This window comes from Liolophura sinensis, chromosome 7 (assembly GCF_032854445.1).
Source record: "Liolophura sinensis isolate JHLJ2023 chromosome 7, CUHK_Ljap_v2, whole genome shotgun sequence".
Lineage (NCBI taxonomy): Eukaryota > Metazoa > Mollusca > Polyplacophora > Chitonida > Chitonidae > Liolophura > Liolophura sinensis.
In genome coordinates this window covers 41,140,481-41,162,409 of record NC_088301.1, presented here as the reverse complement: position 1 = coordinate 41,162,409, position 21,929 = coordinate 41,140,481, and the positions used below count along the sequence as shown (strand labels likewise).

The window sequence follows — 21,929 nt, the reverse complement described above, 5'->3', positions numbered from 1 at the left end:
TTAATACATTACTTAACAATGTAAATTCTGGGTAAGTCATTATAAAACAAATTTCAGCCTTTAACGATTGAAATTTTGACCAAAATCTTGTCCTGGGGCCAGATATGACGGGTATGATCAATAGGTGTGCCTCAGATGGCCTGCAGATGGGATCAGGTGTGCCTCAGATGGCCTACACATATGGCTCGTGCTCTGCAGGTGCCTCTGATAGTCTTAGGCATGTATCAGATGGCCTACAGGTGTCCTACAGATGTGGCTCGCATGGTCTGAAGGTGTGTCTCTGATGTTTTTGCCAACAACATGCGGATGGATGTGGGTTTCCCTCGGACAGAACCCAGTCTCCTCCCACCATAATGCTGGCCCCTGTTGCATAAGTGAAACATTCTTCAGTATGGTGTAAAGCTCCAATCCAGTAAATAAACAAATCATTGCTGTGGAACTAGGTCCCACATTGAAATCACGGGGAAAGTTTGAAAGAGTCTTTAAAAAATGGTAAATGACTTCTGGCTTTGATGCTCATTTGTCTTACACGTATATTATGATGCATCTTGCTGTGGAAATCTAAAGACAATCACCAAAATCTTCTGAGCACACAACTACATGCCTTGTTGGAAGATTTTTGATATGAAGTATCCGAGATCTGTCCGGACGAGTAATGATAACAGTGATAATTACATGATAACTAATCATTATACAGTGAATCAGAATGCAGAGGGAAATTCTCAAGATTATATTCAGCGTCAAAAGTCACAAATACATGTACACATCTACAAAGGAAGAATGGCGTGAACAATGATTCCAAAGGAGTACACATGGATATAATCAACACTATAACCAGCCAGTGCCAAAAGCAATACCAGTCTCACTGTATCTAGTATTATTGAATATCGTAATATACCAGTACAAATATAGATTCTATCACATCACATTCCCACTGACTGTTTTGATCAATCACTGTTTTCATATCCAGTTCCACATATCAAACATGCACACCATTTCACACAGCCGTAAAATTCCAAATGTTACTTACATAACATAGTGAGAAAACAATGAAGTTTACAGGCATATCCTGTCACAAATGTTTGAGATTATTTTGAAAACTTGAGGGTACAGATGGAAATAAAAACTGATACTTTGGGAAGCCCAACACATCAACAACTTTAGTTTGTGTGAAGAAAATGAGTGGATTGTCATCATATCTAAATCACAGGACTCAAATCTAGTGCTTTGAGATCTACAGAAAAAAAAATGGATATGACATCGCTTTGCAACTGCGTTGAAAAAATAGAGATCTAAAGGAATAATTTCTTTTGGTGGCTTCTTGTACATATTTTATAATTACTGTCTGATGGGAACATACAACATCTGGTACAAAATTTAGCTGCCATGGCATCTCAAGATACAGGTTCATGGAGACATTGTATTCTTTATCATATCCCTGAACCAAGGGTGATACCACGATGCATACTCTCAAACAGGCTCCATGCCAAAATGTACAGATCTCCTCCAGGATCCATCTGATGCGACAGCTCTCCTCAAGGCTCCATATTACAACACACTGCTCTCCTACACATTCCTTGCCAAAATACACTGATCCTCAATTATCTCTTTAGCTTAATGCTTGTCTCCCCTAAAGGCACCATGGCACAACACATCGCTCTTCTTCAGTCTTTTACAGGCTCTTCGCCACAATGCACAGCTTCCTAAGATGCTCTATGTCGCAACACATCGCTCTTCTTCAGGCTCTCGCACATCACCTACAGGCTCATGTCTCAGGGCTGAGTCAGGTCACTTGGGGACATACATGTCTCTAATTCACGTTGTCGCTGCATTAAATTCTGCAAGAGAATTCCAAAGATTGTGAATTTATGCGAGATGGTCCCTTACTTAGTAACGGCAAGTCCTACTTTCAGATTTTCAAATTTCAGTGATCTGACTATACACAACAGGTTTCCATACTAAAAACTTCTATCATTATTCTTTTTTTTTTTTCACTTCCTTAAACTTTTCTTAAACTTCCTAGTATATATTGCCAAGGCCTGTCCACGTACACTTTACGTATTAGTCTCCAAAGACTTTAGCATGAAGTGTTATTTTCTATAATTTGAAAAAACAAAGCAGACGATGTCAAGGATAATACATCATAACCAAGAATGATGTTCAGCTACAATATCTAGGATCTTTTACTGCCTAATAACAACTGCAATGTGACAGTGGGCAAGGATTTGGGCAGATTAAGGATTAAGGTCCTTTGCCTCCATGATGGACACTGTCATCATGTATTTAATCTATTAATTTGATAGTTCAATAATTGACTTCTAAATTTATAACAATGAGCAGGTTTGTAAGTGAAAGAAACTGGAATTCTTGGAGTTGTAAACCACAACTTTTCACCAGGAACCTAACACACCTCCGGACATAAAGCTGCAGCCGAAGCCATGATTTTGATTGGTGTTTTACGCCGTACTCAAGAATATTTCACTTATACGACGGCGGCCAGCATTATGGTGGGTGGAAACCGGGCAGAGCCTGGGGGAAACCCACGACCATCCGCAGGTTGCTGACAGACCTTCTCACGTACGGCCGGAGAGGAAGCCAGCATGAGCTGGACTTGAACTCGTACTCCTGGGTCATTACGCTGCGCTAGCGCTTTAACCGACTGAGCCACGGAGGCCCAGCCGAAGCCATGAGAACTGGACTCAAACACCTGACAGTTGCAGCAAGCCAGTGCTTTAATCATCTGTCATCAAGTACTGGGGGTTTCATGAAACAGCCTTACCAGTTTGAGATGAGACAGCTGCTGAAGAATCAAGTCCTGCCTTGGAGTCGGGTGACCCTTCACAACGTTAGGGTTTAATATTGGATCCTTGAAAACAAAAATAGATTAGTGATTGGAAGAGACCACCAAATGGTATCATCAAAACTTTACAAGAATGTCTGCAATGTCTTAACATGAGGACATGAATATGGGTACACTAATATACATGCAACTAACAAGCCATTTGTGACTGCTTTCAGAAGTTCGAAGAAAAGGCGTGTGGTGTATCTGGAAAATGCAAGAATGAAATATTTTTTCATATTGGCAATTAAGATCATGTTTTACCATTTTTTCTGACTATGTTACAGAAATTCAGTTTAAACTGAGGATTTCATAATGGACTCTTTACTGTAGCATTTGTGAAGAAAGCACAGAACAGCTTGCAAATGACAGAGTACTAACCTTCTGTACTGGCGTCAATATCTGATATTTCTTGTCATCGTAGTATTCCATTTGGTTACCATGGTGACCAGGTTGTTGCCCTTTGTGGTATTCGTTGCGTGCCCTGGTCACTGCACTGCTTTCTCTGGACACAATAACCGGGACTGCCGCCCTACCCGGGTCTAAAACCTCACTTGTCCTTGTGAAAGGAATGAAATCACTTGGCTCAAATGGGGCATCTTCAAACGGGTCATCCTGATAATGAGAGTTTGAGGGCTTGACCTGGGTCTGACCAGGCTGTGACGAATGGTAATTATTGTAACTGTGGGTTTCCAACTGGTAATCATTCACAAAATCCTGCGAGTCTTTCCAGATGTCCATTTTGTGACGCAGGGCAGGTATAGGGGGGGAGTGTGCATGGGTGGTGATGACAGTGGTCCGACTGTCGCCACGGTAATTGGTGGTGGGAGATCTGTCTCTCGTCCGTCCCATAGGTGGCGACTGGGTTTGTCTTCTCATGCCCTCTAGCCTGTCATACTGCCCACTTCTGTCTGTCCCATGAAATAGATCATCCTTGTCATGATAAGCACGATTAGACCCGCCCACGTGTTCCACTCTCTCCTCTCTGTGCCCTGTGCCCTTTTCTCCTGGTATCATCCGCTTGTTCGCCTCTACCGAAGCCAGAAGCTCCCTCTCTCGTCTTGCACGCCTCTCACGTCTCTCCTCAATCTTCCGCTGGTAAAACGGATCTCTTTCAGACTGCTTCTTGTTCTTGGCTTGTTTTTGATTCTGAGTGCCCCATTTGGGCCTCTCACTGATTTTTAGCGGCCCCTTCTTCCCCATGGGTGGTTTTTTGTTTTGTTTATCCAGATTGCTGTCAACATTTTTATCAGCACTTTTCACACGAACCTTCTTATTCTGAGCAGGTTGTTTCTTTTCCTTATAGACAATAGACACCTCACTATTCTGCCGTGTTACATCCTCCTTCAAGAGATTAAAGTCTGAAAACAACAACGTGCATGTGTCACACATCTGTCATGTTTTCTTGACTTCTTTTATACTTTTTATACTTCAAATATACTGTCTGGAATTTCACCAAAACTGAAACCTATTAAAAACATGAATGAACTGAACATTTACATTTCTTCACATTAAACACGAGTAACACTGACAAGCATTTTACCTGTTTGTGTGGAGAAATCCCTTCTTGGGGACAGCGGGTCTGCTACAGGCTTGCGATACAGACTGGGGGTCAGCACACGATTCTCTGTGTATGGCTCATGGTGATACCTCCAACAAAAACCAGATGAATTTATGTTAGCCCTGAGACTGAAGTCTAACCTCTTACCATTACACACTGTTTTTGTTTTGCAGCCAAAGCTCAGTCAGATAAATTAGAACTGTTCAGTAAGCATATCATCATACTGACAATCCTAATTAAATAATTGTTAACAAACACAATGTTTTCTATCCTAAATTCTAAAAGCTAAGTTTTGTTATTTAAACAGCTACTACAGAGTGAAGACCTGAACGTCTTAAAAGGGGGGTTTAATGATAAGGACTGAGACAGTCCAAATTGCTTTCCTAAATTTTTAAGGAATAACAATGTATTAAAACCGCTGTCACAAGTATCAGAGGATAGTACAGAAATAAAATTTTTCGGTCGTTTCCAATTTTACCTGGTGTGATGTCATGCAAGAACACCTGGCATCACCCATCCCTCACATATAGCAGTAAATGACGTCACACTTTCAAACGTGCATGACGTCATTTCGGCATAACTGCCTTACTTGACGTCACATCTGCTTGACTCATCGTCACATAAGGAACATCATCACATCACATCAGGTAAATTTTACAGAAACTGCCAAAGATTTTGTTTTTTAGGACTCTTCACTTATACAAGTTAAATAGTGTTATTCGTTGTAAATATTTTTAACCGTGGTGTTAGCTCTGTTCCCTAGGGTATCCTTCATATCATTTTAATATTTCCGTATTGCTTCTCTTAGGACTGAAGTAGCACTTTAAGTGTATTATGAACAATACAAAAAAAGTGCCAAATGCAAACAGACTACTAAAACAGAAACTTCTTCTTAACCAATATAGTATCATCACATACAACTGATCAGCTTCACAAAGACGACACTAAAGAAATCACAGCCAACTAAATGTCTGAACCAAATGTTGACCTGTGAGTTAAATTAAATTATTGCTCATTTCCATTATGCATATTTAGGGTACTTAATATGAACACACTAAATCAACGATGGAATATCCCCCTCATCCTATTGTGCTCTACATGTGGGCAAACCCTGAGCTCAATACATGCTCCACCTCTACCACTTTGTTTAACATTGATTCTTATACACAATACACTAAGACAGCAATTTAGGGTACTTAATATGAACACACTAAATCAACGATGGAATATCCCCCTCATCCTATTGTGCTCTACATGTGGGCAAACCCTGAGCTCAATACATGCTCCACCTCTACCACTTTGTTTAACATTGATTCTTATACACAATACACTAAGTCAGCAATTTATGGTACTTCATATGAACACACTAAATCAACGATGGAATATCCCCCTCATCCTATTGTGCTCTACATGTGGGCAAACCCTGAGCTCAATACATGCTCCACCTCTCCCACTTTGTTTAACATTGATTCTTATACACAATACACTAAGTCAGCAATTTAAGGTACTTACTATGCACACACTGAATCAATGATGGAATATCCCCCTCATCCTATTGTGCTCTACATGTGGGCAAACCCTGAGCTCAATACATGCTCCACCAATCCCACTTTGTTTAACATTGATTCTTATACACAATATATTATGTCAGCAATTTATGGTACTTAATATGAACACACTAAATCAATGATGGAATATCCCCCTCATCCTATTGTGCTCTACATGTGGGCAAACCCTGAGCTCAATACATGCTCCACCCCTCCCACTTTGTTTAACATTGATTCTTATACACAATACACTAAGTCAGCAATTTAGGGTACTTAATATGAACACAATGAATCAACGATGGAATATCCCCCTCATCCTATTGTACTCTACATGTGGGCAAACCCTGAGCTCAATACATGCTCCACCAATCCCACTTTGTTTAACATTGATTCTTATACACAATATATTATGTCAGCAATTTATGGTACTTAATATGAACACACTAAATCAATGATGGAATATCCCCCTCATCCTATTGTGCTCTACATGTGGGCAAACCCTGAGCTCAATACATGCTCCACCCCTCCCACTTTGTTTAACATTGATTCTTATACACAATACACTAAGTCAGCAATTTAGGGTACTTCATATGAACACACTAAATCAACGATGGAATATCCCCCTCATCCTATTGTGCTCTACATGTGGGCAAACCCTGAGCTCAATACATGCTCCACCAATCCCACTTTGTTTAACATTGATTCTTATACACAATATATTATGTCAGCAATTTATGGTACTTAATATGAACACACTAAATCAACGATGGAATATCCCCCTCATCCTATTGTGCTCTACATGTGGGCAAACCCTGAGCTCAATACATGCTCCACCTCTACCACTTTGTTTAACATTGATTCTTATACACAATACACTAAGTCAGCAATTTAGGGTACTTAATATGAACACAATGAATCAACGATGGAATATCCCCCTCATCCTATTGTGCTCTACATGTGGGCAAACCCTGAGCTCAATACATGCTCCACCAATCCCACTTTGTTTAACATTGATTCTTATACACAATACACTAAGTCAGCAATTTAAGGTACTCACTATGCACACACTGAATCAACGATGGAATATCCCCCTCATCCTATTGTGCTCTACATGTGGGCAAACCCTGAGCTCAATACATGCTCCACCTCTACCACTTTGTTTAACATTGATTCTTATACACAATACACTAAGTCAGCAATTTATGGTACTTCATATGAACACACTAAATCAACGATGGAATATCCCCCTCATCCTATTGTGCTCTACATGTGGGCAAACCCTGAGCTCAATACATGCTCCACCAATCCCACTTTGTTTAACATTGATTCTTATACACAATATATTATGTCAGCAATTTATGGTACTTAATATGAACACACTAAATCAATGATGGAATATCCCCCTCATCCTATTGTGCTCTACATGTGGGCAAACCCTGAGCTCAATACATGCTCCACCTCTACCACTTTGTTTAACATTGATTCTTATACACAATACACTAAGTCAGCAATTTAGGGTACTTACTATGCACACATCTAATCAACGATGGAATATGCCCATCGTGCAATTGTGCTCTACATGTGGGCAAACCCTGAGCTCAATACATGCTCCACCTCTACCACTTTGTTTAACATTGATTCTTATACACAATATACTAAGTCAGCAATTTAGGGTACTTAATAGGAACACAATGAATCAACGATGGAATATCCCCCTCATCCTATTGTGCTCTACATGTGGGCAAACCCTGAGCTCAATACATGCTCCACCTCTACCACTTTGTTTAACATTGATTCTTATACACAATACACTGAGTCAGCAATTTAGGGTACTTAATATGCACACACTGAATCAATGATGGAATATCCCCCTCATCCTATTGTGCTCTACATGTGGGCAAACCCTGAGCTCAATACATGCTCCACCTCTACCACTTTGTTTAACATTGATTCTTATACACAATACACTAAGTCAGCAATTTATGGTACTTACTATGCACACATCCAATCAACGATGGAATATCCCCCTCATCCTATTGTGCTCTACATGTGGGCAAACCCTGAGCTCAATACATGCTCCACCTCTACCACTTTGTTTAACATTGATTCTTACACACAATACACTAAGTCAGCAATTTATGGTACTTACTATGCACACATCCAATCAACGATGGAATATACCCCTCGTGCAATTGTGCTCTACATGTGTACAAACCTAAGCTAAATACCTGCAATGCTTTTTAAGATACCACCCCTAACATTTTGTTTAACATTGCTTTCTCTATTATTGGACGCCTACGCCGACACTCACAGTACGATACAAGGTACACCTGTACTTTATACAGGCGAGCTAAAAAAAGGAGTAATAATCACCTTTCTACTGCTGTCTTATGCTGTGTTTGTGCTGGCAGTGGTTCTTGGCCAACAGGGGGAGGTGCTGGGGAAGGGGCAGGGGCAGGATCTGTGGTCTCCTGTGACGGGTGCCACAGTCGGGGAGTCAAGTCCAGGCCTGGGACAGAGGTTGGCTCCACATGCCTTGCAGTTGGGCGTGGTGTCAAGTTGGCTGTGAAAGAAACAAAGCAACATACTTATACCAGAGCAAGAGTAGAAAATGACTGGTTAATGCATTGATCAACACAAAGATACACAGTAGAACTTATGAAAATTCTTCTGCACTTCCTGATGATACCTGTAAAAAATCATGGTAACAACCTAAGTGTGGACATAAAATAAAACAGAAAAATTATTATTATCTTATTATCTTCTTATATGAACTGATTAAAAACAAGTTAATTTTTCTTTCTTTTCTTCTCTCTGTCCTGGGCTGAGTTTGAACATACCGAAGCACCTTGTGTGTCCTAGCAATCAAAGTGAGCACTTCTAACCACTGTGCCATGGTAATTAAGTTCACCAATGAACAGATCAACACATAACTTATAAAACAAAAGCAAAGTTCATGAACATGTCCTATAAATGCAGCATCACTGACTATTTTAAGAGTACACAGGCAATAGGGCTGGCACATAAAAACAACTTCCGAGGTCACATTATTATGGTACATCACTCATCAATTCACCTGAAAGCAATAAAGATAATACTAACAACAAACAAGCCAACTCTCACTTAAAGACATAAAACATTCACTGAGTAGACACAAAATTACGCACACTTTACTGCGCATGGTGTTTATTAACTAAGCTTAGGGCAACAGCATCTCTCAGCTCTGCTGTCCCAGTTCTTTCACACCACTTTGTTTTGCTTCACCTTTATTTACGTGCTTTTTTTATTATGTTCTGTGTTGTAAAGATCATTATATTGCTTGCATTTATGTAATCAATTAGTCAGCAGTAAGACTGTATTTTATGTGTGGAGTATATTCTGTATTATTACGAATGCTTGGAATAGCACAAATTGCTCTGATTGCTAATTCTGCCTTAAATGATATTCGAAGCCAACAGGTTGAAGACAAGTCATGAAAATGTGTGTGTACACTGCACCTGCAGGTAAACCTGGAAATGGAGGACTGTACAAAAAAACACATGTCAAAAACCATAACTAACTGTACATTAAAATTCAAATCCCAGTCAGTCATCTTTATAGTCATGTCATAGCAATGTATTAAAAAAAAAAAAAAAGAGTCCAAGAAATAATCCAAACAACACACACAAGCATGAAGACAGGCAACAACAACATGGTGAATAAGGGTGTTTAAACACAAAAAAAAAAACAGTCAGGACAACATAAACCTACATGTATGCATAATTAAATAAAGTGGTGCACAGAGTATGGCAAATGCTATTGGCATCTGTCATCTGTCTGGGACATAAGGTGAAGTCATGCAGTGAAACATTATGATCACTAGGAACAGATTCATTCATTTTCATGTATAAAATGTAACACTGGGGACTGATAATATCACAATTTACACACCATTTGAGTAACTGCCCTAAATACATTATCTTCTTGCTAACATGAAACATTTCAGGTGTCTCCAGAACCTTCCTTTTTCACCATGATAAATTGTTAAAGACGTAGATTCTCAAAGTAAAACAAACATGTATTAAATTGCTTGAAACCAGTCTATGAAGGAGTTATGTGGAAGTGACAAAATGAAGGGTTTTGCATTCTTCTATTCAATGACTGCGTCTATTAATACTGTCAAATGGGCACACACATCATGCCTGTAAGTTTTATAAGGTGAATTCACACATAACACATACATGTAAACTGTTTTCTTGGCAAAGAGAATGGTATGCCTCGCATTATGTCTGCCATTATTAACACAGAATCAGGTTCTCAGATCCTCCTGATCCCTTTCTCCAGGACAATGGCGTGTTAATACAAACATGTACACCATGTGTAAAACGGACCTTGCACCACTTACACGAACATCTGTTAGTTGGGTCTAAAATGTTAAACATTTCAAACAATCATGGTCGGGACGAGTGATTCAAGTGTGATAAATATACAACTACCGTTAAGTAAGCCAGCTTCTGATTGGTGTAAATCAACAATAGGGTCTGTTCATGAAAAGAGAAATATATGGGATTTTGAAAGATGCATGCCCAACAATATGACTCAGCTGAAAGAAACTTCTTATATCAGAACAACAGAAATGGTATACAGGTGCAACTTCATAAATATGCTCATTCTATATTAAAATGGTTTAAAGGTAGATGAATTACAATAAATCAGGTACACATTTTCTAAATCTAACAAAAAACACACAATAAAGAAGAAAGATTGAGAATTTAATATAAGGCAATAATGAATTGTAGAAGGGTAGTACACATGTACTTCGGGTCACTGGATAATTGATGTCGACAAGCTCATCCAATCAATGTGGGCAAACCAGCACATAGCAGACAAACACAGCCCACCTGTATCTTGTCTTTTCCCAACGTACCTTCAATAGTCGCCTGCAATCGTTTGATGTCATGACCTCCTTGTTGAAGGTGCTGCATTCGCTTCATATGTTTTTCCTGCTGTGCGTTGTAGTGAGCTTCATCCATAGCATTTTTTAGCTCTAGCAAGCGTCGTTGTCTTGCTTCCTGCAACAAGTGATGTGAATTAACTAACATTCAGTCGTTTCACTTACAAAATACATATGGTACATGTGGCCTTCACACGAGACGAAAAAACCTGAATGACAATGCATCAGACAGTTCCCATCACTTTTACTGTATAGGAAAAGGAAGAACAATGACAGTGCCTTAAGCTATCCATACAACATTCTTTATTCGGTGTAAACCAACCCTTTGAAAAGCAATAGGGTCAGTTTACGTTTAAATCCAAACTGTCAGAGTAGTGTTATGAACCCTCGTCTTTAACATTGTATTATATTTTGTATTTGTCAGTGTCTGACCTACATTTTTCACACTGTGTATGTTATAGCCTGCACTGGGATTCAGTCAAGCATTCTCGAGGCTTCGGTGTTTATGAGTTCAGCGTCATTGTAAATACAGTGTAAATTCTAAAAATATGTATCGGTGTTGAAAACATGTTTACGATCAAACCTTCCATAATTTCCATTTACGTAAGTCCATAAATATGAGCCACAGAGTTGTGAAGCTCGCAGTCATTCATTCAAGTCCACTTGTGAGTGGTCATCCATTTGAGTCCACTTGTAAGCAGTCATTTACTCAAGTCCATTTGGTCATATTTACTACCATTCACTGTGAGGGATTTTGCTGGGTTTGGAGATATCGGATTTCCCACTAGTCAACATTCGTGATTTGTACTTCATTGTCTGTACAGAGCACTCTGTGAGCTTGTGTTTTCCAGATTTAGACCCTGTCATCAGTAAGAGACTACATATTTTTGTTATCATTTGTATTGTTTTGTATATTATTGTCAGTTACAGTATTTGTCTATTTTGTTCATATATTTGTATTGAACTTATTCAAGGGTCTTCATGTTTCTTTGCTTGATCTTTTGTAAGGCCTATCGCTGATCTGAGAGTTAAACAAGCCAGTTGTTTCTCATCTTTACTCTCCGATAGCGGTAACCTTACAACAGACCCTTTTTTCTGGGATGGTCTATCAGGTTATACCTAATGAACATATTTTTAATGATTGTCATATACGTGTATATGTGCTATACATACAGCTTACCTCTTTTAATCTAGATTTCTTCTGTTCCTCTTTGTACTGATTTTGTAACACGTCTCGTTCTTGCTGTAGTTTTCTCTCTTCTTCCAATTCTTCCTGTATTTTTCTTTCTCTCTCCAACCGTTTGAGCTTCTGGTTCTCTTCTACTTGGGCTAATACTGCAGCCTGAAATCCAGAGCCATTTCTGATCACACTAAATACTAAAGTTGAAAGCAATATCTTGATTTACACATGTCAGTATCATATTCATACACCATAAATCTCTTTCATAATACCTACCTGGTGCTCTAAATGTCTCCTTCTTTTCTCCTCCATCTCCTTAATGGTCGACGGGTCAAGCAAAGAGCCTTGACCTCGAGTGTAGTTCTTACTGTTTATTCAGAAAAAAGGAGAAATGATTAAATTATTACCAAGATATATCTGCACCACTTCTGAAACTCTGAATTCATTATGCCTATGTGCTGAACCAACTTAATAAAGTCATTAAAATCTATGATTTAACAGAAGTTCAAATTCAATCTCCATGATCTCCATCAAGAGATATGCTATAAATTTCCACACTCAACATGTAAATGCATTGTCTCATCCCTCAACCAACCATGATAATGATTTTGTCATCTCAAAGATATAGTGTTCACTTTTCAGTTAAGTCTCAGCATAACAATGTGTGCTAAAACAAGGTTATGTCATACTGGAGTCCTGATTGGAAGAAAATGGACCAATCAGATTGCTGATAAACTAAATTGAAAATAAACAATCTGTAATATGGTGACAAATAAATTGCTATATCATGCATTAAGTCCAAGCCATTTTTGTTCACCTGTCATTAAAGCCTGATGTAGTAGCCTGCGGAGCACTTCCTACCCTGGGAGTGAGAACAGTGGCAGGCTGAGTATGGGGGTAGTCTGTCCTTGGGGTGAGGCTGGCCGTTTGGTCTGGGAGGGGTGCAGGGGGATGAGGCTCATGGGTTAGTTTGTCAGCCCAGGTCTCCTGAAAATACTGACGATCCTTCTCCTTCTCAGCTAATTTCTGAAGTCGCCTCTCTTCTCTCTGCTTCTCTGCAAATATCACAGGGACATATTGGCAACCTTGTATCATTTTATTTATTTATTTCATTGGTGTTTTACGCTGTAATCAAGAATATTTCACTTATACGCTGGCTATCTGCCTGTGCAACCCATGCCCATGGGCATGCAACTTTGTATCATAGTCACATATCTAAATTACCTCTGACCTAACATCAACAGTTACATAAATATGCGCAACAAATAATTGTTATACATATATATGAGCTCACATGCAAACATAGAAATCAGGTCTAGCTATAGCAGGTTGATTTGATTGGTGTTTTACACTGTATTCAACAATACTTCACTAAAACAGCAGTCTGCATTATTGTGGGAAGACACTGGGAAGATCCTGGGGAGGGGGTAACCCATAACCATCTAAAGGTTGCTGCAAGACCTTCCCCACGAGCCTTTGCAAGCCACTGTAACCACTCGGCCAAGGAGGCCCAACGTTTAATTGGAAACATTTAACAAGTATATCACAACAATAAGCAACAAAACAAATTAGAGAATAAAATATTATTTATATTACAGAATACTAACAATATATTCTGAGAGAAGTAAGATTTACTGACATAAACATACCTAAGTCCTCCAGCCATTTTCTACGCTCTTCCTCTTTTGTTGATTTGAACCGTTCTTCATTTGGGGCAATGAACTATATTTGAAAATAAAGAACTTGAGAAATAAATGTACAACTCTCTTTCACTATCAAATAATCCATGTTGTCACCTAGTGTTATTACTGTTACAAATGTAGAAGTATTAAGGCAGCAAATTTCATGTTCTTACACAAACAGCCAAAGGCATCATTCCCTCCTGGGGTATGTGGCACTAATCCAGCAGTTGAAGGGCATTTCTACATTTCCACATTCTCATTTTATGTGGAGTTATGTGTGACAGTAAGTGTCCCACAGAACTTGCTGAACTAATTCCGCAGTTTTACATTTGACAAAGACCTCGTCTAGAACCTATCCATCTAAGCGTATATGGTATACATGCAAAGTTTGTCAGTAACCTGCCAAAAATTGGTCACAGTGGATTGTCCCACACAGACCATTTTCCTAACTAATGTTTGAGTATGGCATTAAACAATATTCAAATAAACATGCAGATAAATAAATTCCTTCCTGTATTGAGACAGCATTATTTCTAAAATGTAGTCTTCTTTTACCCCAATAGCAAATGAGCTTCTCATTGCTGCTGGTTCAGTCCAATGGCTTTGGTTAGCCATCATCTTGGAGGGGCTTTGTGAGTCTGGTGATTGGGGAGCCTGGGATGGATTGGTGGAGGCTGGCTGAGGCTCCTGTCTGGCCTCCAAGGATAGCCTTAGGGCTTGCTCCTAGATACAGACAAGACACACACAATCTGGGTTACAATGGGTGTTGAATAGAAACACTTAATGAGAAATATGTCAGACAAAAAAAAAAACAAAAAAACACAAGACACAAGAATGTTTTAGAACACAAATGTACCACAACATCACCCATTGAAGAAAAGCCTTCTACATGTACTTACATAGAGTGCTAATGAAAAGAATCATTCAATGCATATCCTAATACTGATGTGTCCATTGCTGTACACTTAAGCTGCAGTGAACAACCCAGACTGAATGGACATCTGTCTAGGGTAAGTGTAATGGAAGTCTAAGCATACAGTACCAGTATACACTGTTATGCAGATGTGGTTAGTTCACTATGCACTCACAGCCTGCATCTAGTTTCAAGAATCTGTCACCATAGATGTAAAACAAGTTCTGTCATGACTCCAGGCTTCCTGCTGTGTATTTATGTTGTACAGTACATGTATGTACACCTGGCTCTAGTGTACTGCAATCACCTGGAGAATGCAACTGTAGTTGTGAACGACTGGAGACTGTCTGACACTTCAGTATTAACCTAAACCACAAACTGTTAAGTTCACACACTGTAACACACTGGCGGGTTACTCTGACTAATGTATGAAAATGTTTTCCAATAGCACAAATCAGTTAATAAGGACATTCAGTTCAACAAAATTGTCAAAAGCACTAACACACTTGTTTATTTCAATTATCACTTGATGTCTAGAAACAACAGGAGTCCAACACATAAGTAAATGATACCAACAAACCCATGAGCCAAGTTACAAGTCATTGGGAAGAACCAAATCAGCCACTAATCCTATCAGAAGTTCATACTGCATTTACAGCTGTCCCAGTTTTACTATAAGAACATGCAGTGTTGATGACAATACCTTTCTGGACTTGTAGTCAGCCAGTGGTTTCCCAGAGTTGGTTCGGATAGGGGCTCCTGCACCAGGTCGGCCCCAAGGGTCATAGCTGACCACACTCTTCTGTTCAGCTGTCAGGTAGAGAGCACGCATGTCAACATGAATTTGTTTATTTGTATCTGCATTATTGGTATAACTAGTATAATGTACTCCTTCCCATGACTTCTCAGACTAAAACAGATTATTACTGCATACAGCACTCCAAAATTCATCTGTTGCATGGCCAATGCATCCTACATGTATATCCTTCTTTCAATGGAGCTTAACAGAAATTTATATTCTCTCTTCTAGACGACCATGATAGGCCTGCAGAGACAGAAATTCAGGCAATGTATGCAATGGCATGAATAATAATGCATGTTTACTAATCATATTTTCTGCACAAAGAAAAAAATATTTGCAGAAAAAAATCATACCTCAAACAAATAAAGTGTGTATTATCATTATTTTATATTTTTAAAAAATTTTAAGTGGAAAAAAAAAGTAATTATTTCCCATTTGGAGAGCTGCTATACCCTCCCCCCTCAGCCTCCCCTCCCCCACCTCCTTTCAACTGCATGAATTCATATATTCACCTACATAAATAAATTACATGTAATGCAGCATTATTTAAATTGATGGTATCCGATTTCTAAACAAACCTTTTTCCAACTCCCACTGAAGTCGTTTCCTTTCAGCCTGCGAAAGATGGGCCTTCGGAATCAGCATCTTTAGTGGTTCACTTCCACCTAAGCTATTATCCTTCTGGTCCACAGTTTTCCTGTCATCATTTTCTTTTTCCTTTGACTTTTCTTCCCTGGGTGTCACTTTGTCTGCTGATGAAGTAGTTTTCTTTGTGCTTGGGGGAGTATTGATAGTCTCACCTGTACAAGAGAAGAAGATGTATTTGTAAATATTCTTGTGCTGGTAAATCCAGGTGTGACATACATGTACACTGTAAAGGGCAACAGCACACATGCATGTACATCAATGTACTACTTTTCCCAAGGTCCTTCGTCAGTTCCTTGTCAATTATGTTATTATTATGTACCACAACAAATACCATTTTTTATCCTGACTAAAACCCCTCTACATATGGTAATAAAAGCATGCAGCTCAATTCCAGCTCATAAACATATTATCAAATCTTGATATCTTTCCTAGCAAAACATTCATTCCACAAAATCTTAATTTCTCAAGTTATGTATGTCTACCTTCTTCCCAACTACAACTGAGGAAAAAATCACACGAAATTGACTATCACAATGACCATATAGATGCAGGCTCAAGATTTGAGGCAGCTATTAATGGATATACATTTGTCAAGTTGTTACCTCTCTCTATTTCCCACTGCAGCCTTTTTTTCTCGGCCATTGTGAGGTGAGCCTTTGGAATGAGGGGAGGAATGTGAAACTTTATAGGGGAGGTCTCATCTCTGCTGTTTGTAAGGGGATTTCTGTCCCGGCGCTTCTCCACCTTACTGACCTCGGCTTTCTGAGTTGGGTCATCAGAACTCTGTCTCAGGCCTCTTACACTCTCATCTGCAGCAAAACCATGATTACCTTCAGCAATGGATAAACTTCTCGGCTTATAAGTGTGCGATGGAAAAAATCTAAATAAATCAAAATATTTGCCACTTTTCAGCTATAACTCCTACGCGTGTTCAACTGAAACTCCATGCTGCACTGTACAACAGGCCTACATGTTAGTTACCCACACCTGGTTCCTTTACACATTTGATTACAGAGTAATGAAAACAAAGTTCCATCCTAGCTTTACTACTACTTGTAAACAAACTGCATATACACGGAAGAACATCAATGAAATAAAACTACATGTACCATTTTCTGGCCTTGATTTCCAGGTAAATCTTCTGAAGCATTTAACTGTTCATGTGGTATTTACTTTAATGGCAACATTTTATGCATGCTGAAAGGCAAGATCTCCACCTAAATGTGAACAGATTATAAAGCATGCCTGGCATGTGAGGGATTGTGATACTCACTCTTGTCTTGATTCTGTCTCATCTCCTGGCGGAGTTTCTCTGCCTTTGTCATGTGAGACCTGGGAATTGGGGGTGGGGAAAATCTATGCTCAGTCTGATTCTCTTCAACTTTTGATACCTCAGCCTCAGTGATTTGGTTTTCTTTCTCTCTGGCTTCTTCTGACACTTTTTGCTTTTGCTTTCTTGTCTTCCTGAGAAAGAAGAAAGCAGCATTTTGTTAAATGCTGAAGACTACAAACTTTAAATGGTAAGGATGAATATTTGGGAGTAAAGCACCCAAATATCTGATGTAAACCTTCTGATTCATCACTGGTATGAAAGGTGAGAAGTGTCTTGCGATTTGTGAAAGGAGCTTCATAGAGAAGATAGGTCAACGCTACTATCACAAATGTCACTGATTAGAAGCTTTACCAATGTAAATCTGTAAAAAAAAAATATTTCTAAATCTTCATAATGTTTCACAAATCTTTTTTTTTTCAGTTAACAACTTGTGACAATCTAAGCTAGGGTGTAGATTAGGGTGTTCCAGACAATACTTTACTATTAAAGGATCAATGTAATGATGAAAATTTATGTAAAGCTTGTGCAATATTGTTTTGATGCTGCAGTCTCTAAACAATGTTAATTTGCAAATAAAAAAAGTAAAATATATAGGACAAAATTTTAACAGATATACACCAAATGTAACAAAATTTTTTTTGGATCAACAAAATGAATTATAGAATCAAAAAAAAATAATAGTATGTTAAATGTGCAAGGGGTTATAACTTTAATCAAATACTCTTAAATGATATTTTAAGACATACATGTATGAGTGTTAAAGTTTAATAAAAGAGCTCACCTGCTTTTCGTTTCACTTCTGGCTGTGGTTTGATCCTCTGACTGTTTACTATTGTGCATTTCAGTCTTCGCCAGTCGGGGACTCTCCACTTCTTTGACGACCTCACCTGAGTTACATTCCCCAGCCTCGCCATGTTCAGAACCTTCCTTTGTGGCATCAAAGGTTTCACTCTCCTTCACCTGTTCTTTATTTTCATCATTTCCAGAGTCAGTAACTTCTGTTGGATCAATCTTTAGTTCATTTGTCAGGGGATCTTTTGAAAAAAACATTTAATGGAATAAATTATACATTTATAACAATGTAAACAGTGCCTACATTTATATTGTGTGTGGGAAGTATGTAGAGTAAATAGTGAACATGTACTTAAAGTTAGGGTGTTTTTGCCAAATACTAAAATCAGTCTTAATTTGCGATTGGTTGTGTCTACATAAAGCAGAAAGAAAAAAAGAATAACTTGCCATAAAATACCATGCCAAGACCTAAAAGTCCTAAGTACATCTCCAAGTTAGAGTGAGGATGTTTGTAACCAGAACCACTTAAATTATATGAAACCTTGTGATGGCAGATTGGCAAGAAATGATTATAGAGGAGCATCCACAGTATGTCATAATATGAGACAAATGGAGTTTCTATTTAAAACAAATGAAATAGAACTTGCTTTGTGCTTGGATTGTTGATATAAAATGGCATTTTATTTTGTAACTGCCAGAAATATAATCTTCATAGACATTAAGCCAGAATCATTTTCAGAAATAACCACCCTCTGCAAGATGTTGTCATAGATTTTGATGTCACCTCTGTTTTTAGCTGATGATTACTATTATTATCCCAATTTCCTGTTGATAGATCTGCCGATGATGATTGTTTCCCACTCTGAATATGTGAGCCTCGAAAAATAAGTCCCGAAATGCCACTTTCACATAATTTTGCTAGCATGAAGTTAGAATGAGTGTAGACCAAGTCAGAGAACCAAATCATAGTCAATAAGCCTAATTCATTCAATGGAGCAGTGAGAAAAATAAAGATACTATATTAGTTAACTCAAATACCTGAAACTTTATCCTGTAATGCCAATGTTTCGTCTGTTAGAAATGAAAGAAGACAGGAAAAGGTACAAGTTATACAGCAGTCACAGCAAACTATCACTACCAAAGCCAAGACAAAATTACAGGCAATGACCTGAAACTACACACATATTCAAGCAACAACTGTGTACAAATTTTGGTTAGAATTTAATAAAATTATCTAATAAAATTAGTTGGTTAGAATTCCTGATGCAAAATGAAAATAACATGATAGGAAGACTCTTTCTGCACTACAAAGACATCCCGAAGAGGAACTGAAATTGTCCACAACCATGCTGTATGGATTATGCTTACTGTTCGGGTGAAGGAGGAAGTGACATTATGAAATTAGCTTACCTATGGCAATATTTACACCTTCTCCTCGCAATGAGGCAATTTTTCCCACAGACTGGAGAATGGCATTTAATTGCTTGTGCGTGAGTGTATAATATCCACCATTTTCCTTGGAGATTCCATCCTTTGTTCGCATCAAGTTAGACGCATTTTCTTTATTCTTCCTCACAAAATTCTTCCTGTGACTTTTATTCTGTTGGTTGTTTTTTACCTCATTATGCTCCACAACAGTTTCAGCAGGACCAATCTTTCTCAAAGGGTATTTCATTTCTTTCTTTTTGTATCCAAACTGAAATAAAAACAACTGCATGAGTATCCATTATGGTCAATTTTTCAATTCCTTAAAAACACAATTTCAGCACGAAAATTTAGAACAGTATATCCAATGTGTGACACATAGTACACGTAGCTGAAGAAACACAGAATATTTTTCTTCTTTTTAAACTGTAGAGTATATGTGGAAGCACATCTTAATGATAGATGCATATACAAAGATACCAATACCAGTAGTCAAGTAAAAGTACAAAAATGAAGTGCATCCAAGAACTGATGTCAGATCAGAAATATTGCTATAGATACACACACCAAGAGCAAGGATATCAAAAATAATGCCAAGATTATTATCCTCAGTATGCAAGTACATGTAGTTCACATCTTACCTTTTTAGCAGGCTTCTTCTGTGACCCTTGAGTACAGAAATTGCAAATCGTTAGCAAATATCAGGGTTTAAAAATTAATTAGTTTGTGCACCCAAAAAAGCTTATCTGTGCCACCATTTTGTTAATCTGCATACAATTGTGCACCCAAATTTTGTTTCAAGCACTAACCTGAATATGCCATATTATGCTATTTACATATGTAAGTGATAGAGAAAATGTACATGTTTTGTTTACATGTCATGGATTGTTTTTGGTTCAGTGAGATTCTGAACAAGTTCATGGATTATTATGACTTGGTTGACATCAGTTTATGCTAGGGAAGGTTTTAATCGCGTGTACAGACGAAGTAAATGTTCCTTACCTTTTCCTGCACATTTTGGGGCTATATTACACTGTGTATTATAATTTGCATTGCTCTATCTGAGATATACCCCTACTCTGTAGCCATGCAGCTTTTTAAGACCTTACTGTGCAAAATAGAGACATAGGCAACTCAAATTACCTGCTTGCCAGAAAATCCCTTGATCCCTTCCATGATTTCCCACATCAAATCTTAACGAGCCACTTGCACTGTGAATAGATGAATATAATATGCACAACATGTATTTATTTATTTATTTGATTGGTGTGTTATGCCATGCTCAAGAATATTTCACTTATACAATGGTGACCAGCATTATGGTTGGAGGAAACTGGGGGAAACCCACAACCATCTACAGGTTGCTGACACACCTTCCCACATACAGCTGGAGAGGAAGCCAGCATGAGCTGAACTTGAATTCACAGTGACCACATTGGTGAGATGCTCCTGGGTCATTATGCTGCGCTCAAGCGCTAACCAACTGAGCCATGGAGCCCCCCACCCCCCACCCCCGTCCCCCACAAATTCTAACCTTTCCTGTTTACAATCGCAAACATTAAACACTATTATAAACTGTGCCCAACGGATCACTGCAACTTAGTCATGAATTTCTGGATAAGTCAGAGAATGTTAGTAAGTACCGTATAATTCTACAAATATGGCGACATTTAGTATGAGTCCAAAGTCTTATAGAAATATTACGCTATCTGACATCATATGACACTTAAACAAATCCACCTGACAACATTACATGATGCACCTTGGATTAGATAGTGGTTAAACAATTCTCTGTACTTGGATCAATGAATCCTGACACTGCAGTAGTTCTACACCTGGAATACTAGCATACCGCCTGATGGTGGGGTTGGTTCTGATCGAAGTACCGCGCACTTAAAAATGTTAAGAGAAAGGTCGCATTTTCGGAAATTCTTGTAGCCATCATGTCGTACAAGCCATAATTTTACAGGATGGTTTACATCGTAACACTATGTTGTTGTTGTACGTACATATCTTGGATTGAGCCTTTTCTAAGCAAGTTTTTAAATATCTCTTCCACTACTAATGACGTTTCTGAGAAGTTTATTGTACTTTCACACAACATTGACACCTTACCCAAAACTCATGGTGTCGTGAACTCAGTCTGGACCAAGAAAATTGATCGAGGAAGCCGCTGTTTATCTCACAACCCCCTACCGTTGCTTATTTTGTTGTCAGGTATGTGCTTGTCGTGAACATGCGCATTGGATTGTTTCCCGTGCTCCATTTGTTGTG

At 38.5% G+C, this 21,929-nt stretch overlaps 1 protein-coding gene across 3 annotated transcripts; it reads right to left on the bottom strand.

The window, feature by feature from the left end:
- Nucleotides 1-727: 727 nt before the first annotated feature.
- Nucleotides 728-21,874, bottom strand: LOC135469810 (coiled-coil domain-containing protein 66-like). 3 transcript variants are annotated; one of them, XM_064748417.1, is made up of 22 exons: nucleotides 21,771-21,874; nucleotides 20,799-20,866; nucleotides 20,297-20,322; nucleotides 19,641-19,926; nucleotides 19,269-19,301; nucleotides 18,220-18,472; nucleotides 17,379-17,569; nucleotides 16,708-16,914; nucleotides 16,036-16,257; nucleotides 15,359-15,465; nucleotides 14,298-14,465; nucleotides 13,710-13,782; nucleotides 12,878-13,115; nucleotides 12,337-12,427; nucleotides 12,061-12,222; nucleotides 10,854-10,998; nucleotides 10,423-10,467; nucleotides 8,321-8,510; nucleotides 4,383-4,489; nucleotides 3,221-4,200; nucleotides 2,780-2,866; nucleotides 728-1,838 (listed from the first exon to the last, which is right to left on the bottom strand). In XM_064748417.1, the coding sequence occupies exons 1-22, from the start codon at nucleotides 21,779-21,781 to the stop codon at nucleotides 1,773-1,775; spliced, it is 3,756 nt and encodes a 1,251-aa protein (XP_064604487.1). In that variant the 5' UTR covers nucleotides 21,782-21,874; the 3' UTR covers nucleotides 728-1,772. The 3 variants fall into 3 exon arrangements, with proteins under 3 accessions (XP_064604487.1, XP_064604489.1, XP_064604488.1); XM_064748419.1 differs by lacking the exon at nucleotides 10,423-10,467; XM_064748418.1 differs by lacking the exon at nucleotides 19,269-19,301.
- Nucleotides 21,875-21,929: the final 55 nt, after the last annotated feature.

Excerpts from the sequence above, each read along its gene's own strand:
- LOC135469810 (XM_064748417.1), bottom strand. Across the intron at positions 12,223-12,336 it reads GGAGACATTTAGAGCACCAG|GCTGCAGTATTAGCCCAAGT; the intron begins GTAGGTATTATG and ends TCTGGATTTCAG. Across the intron at positions 10,999-12,060 it reads AGAAATCTAGATTAAAAGAG|GAAGCAAGACAACGACGCTT; the intron begins GTAAGCTGTATG and ends CACTTGTTGCAG.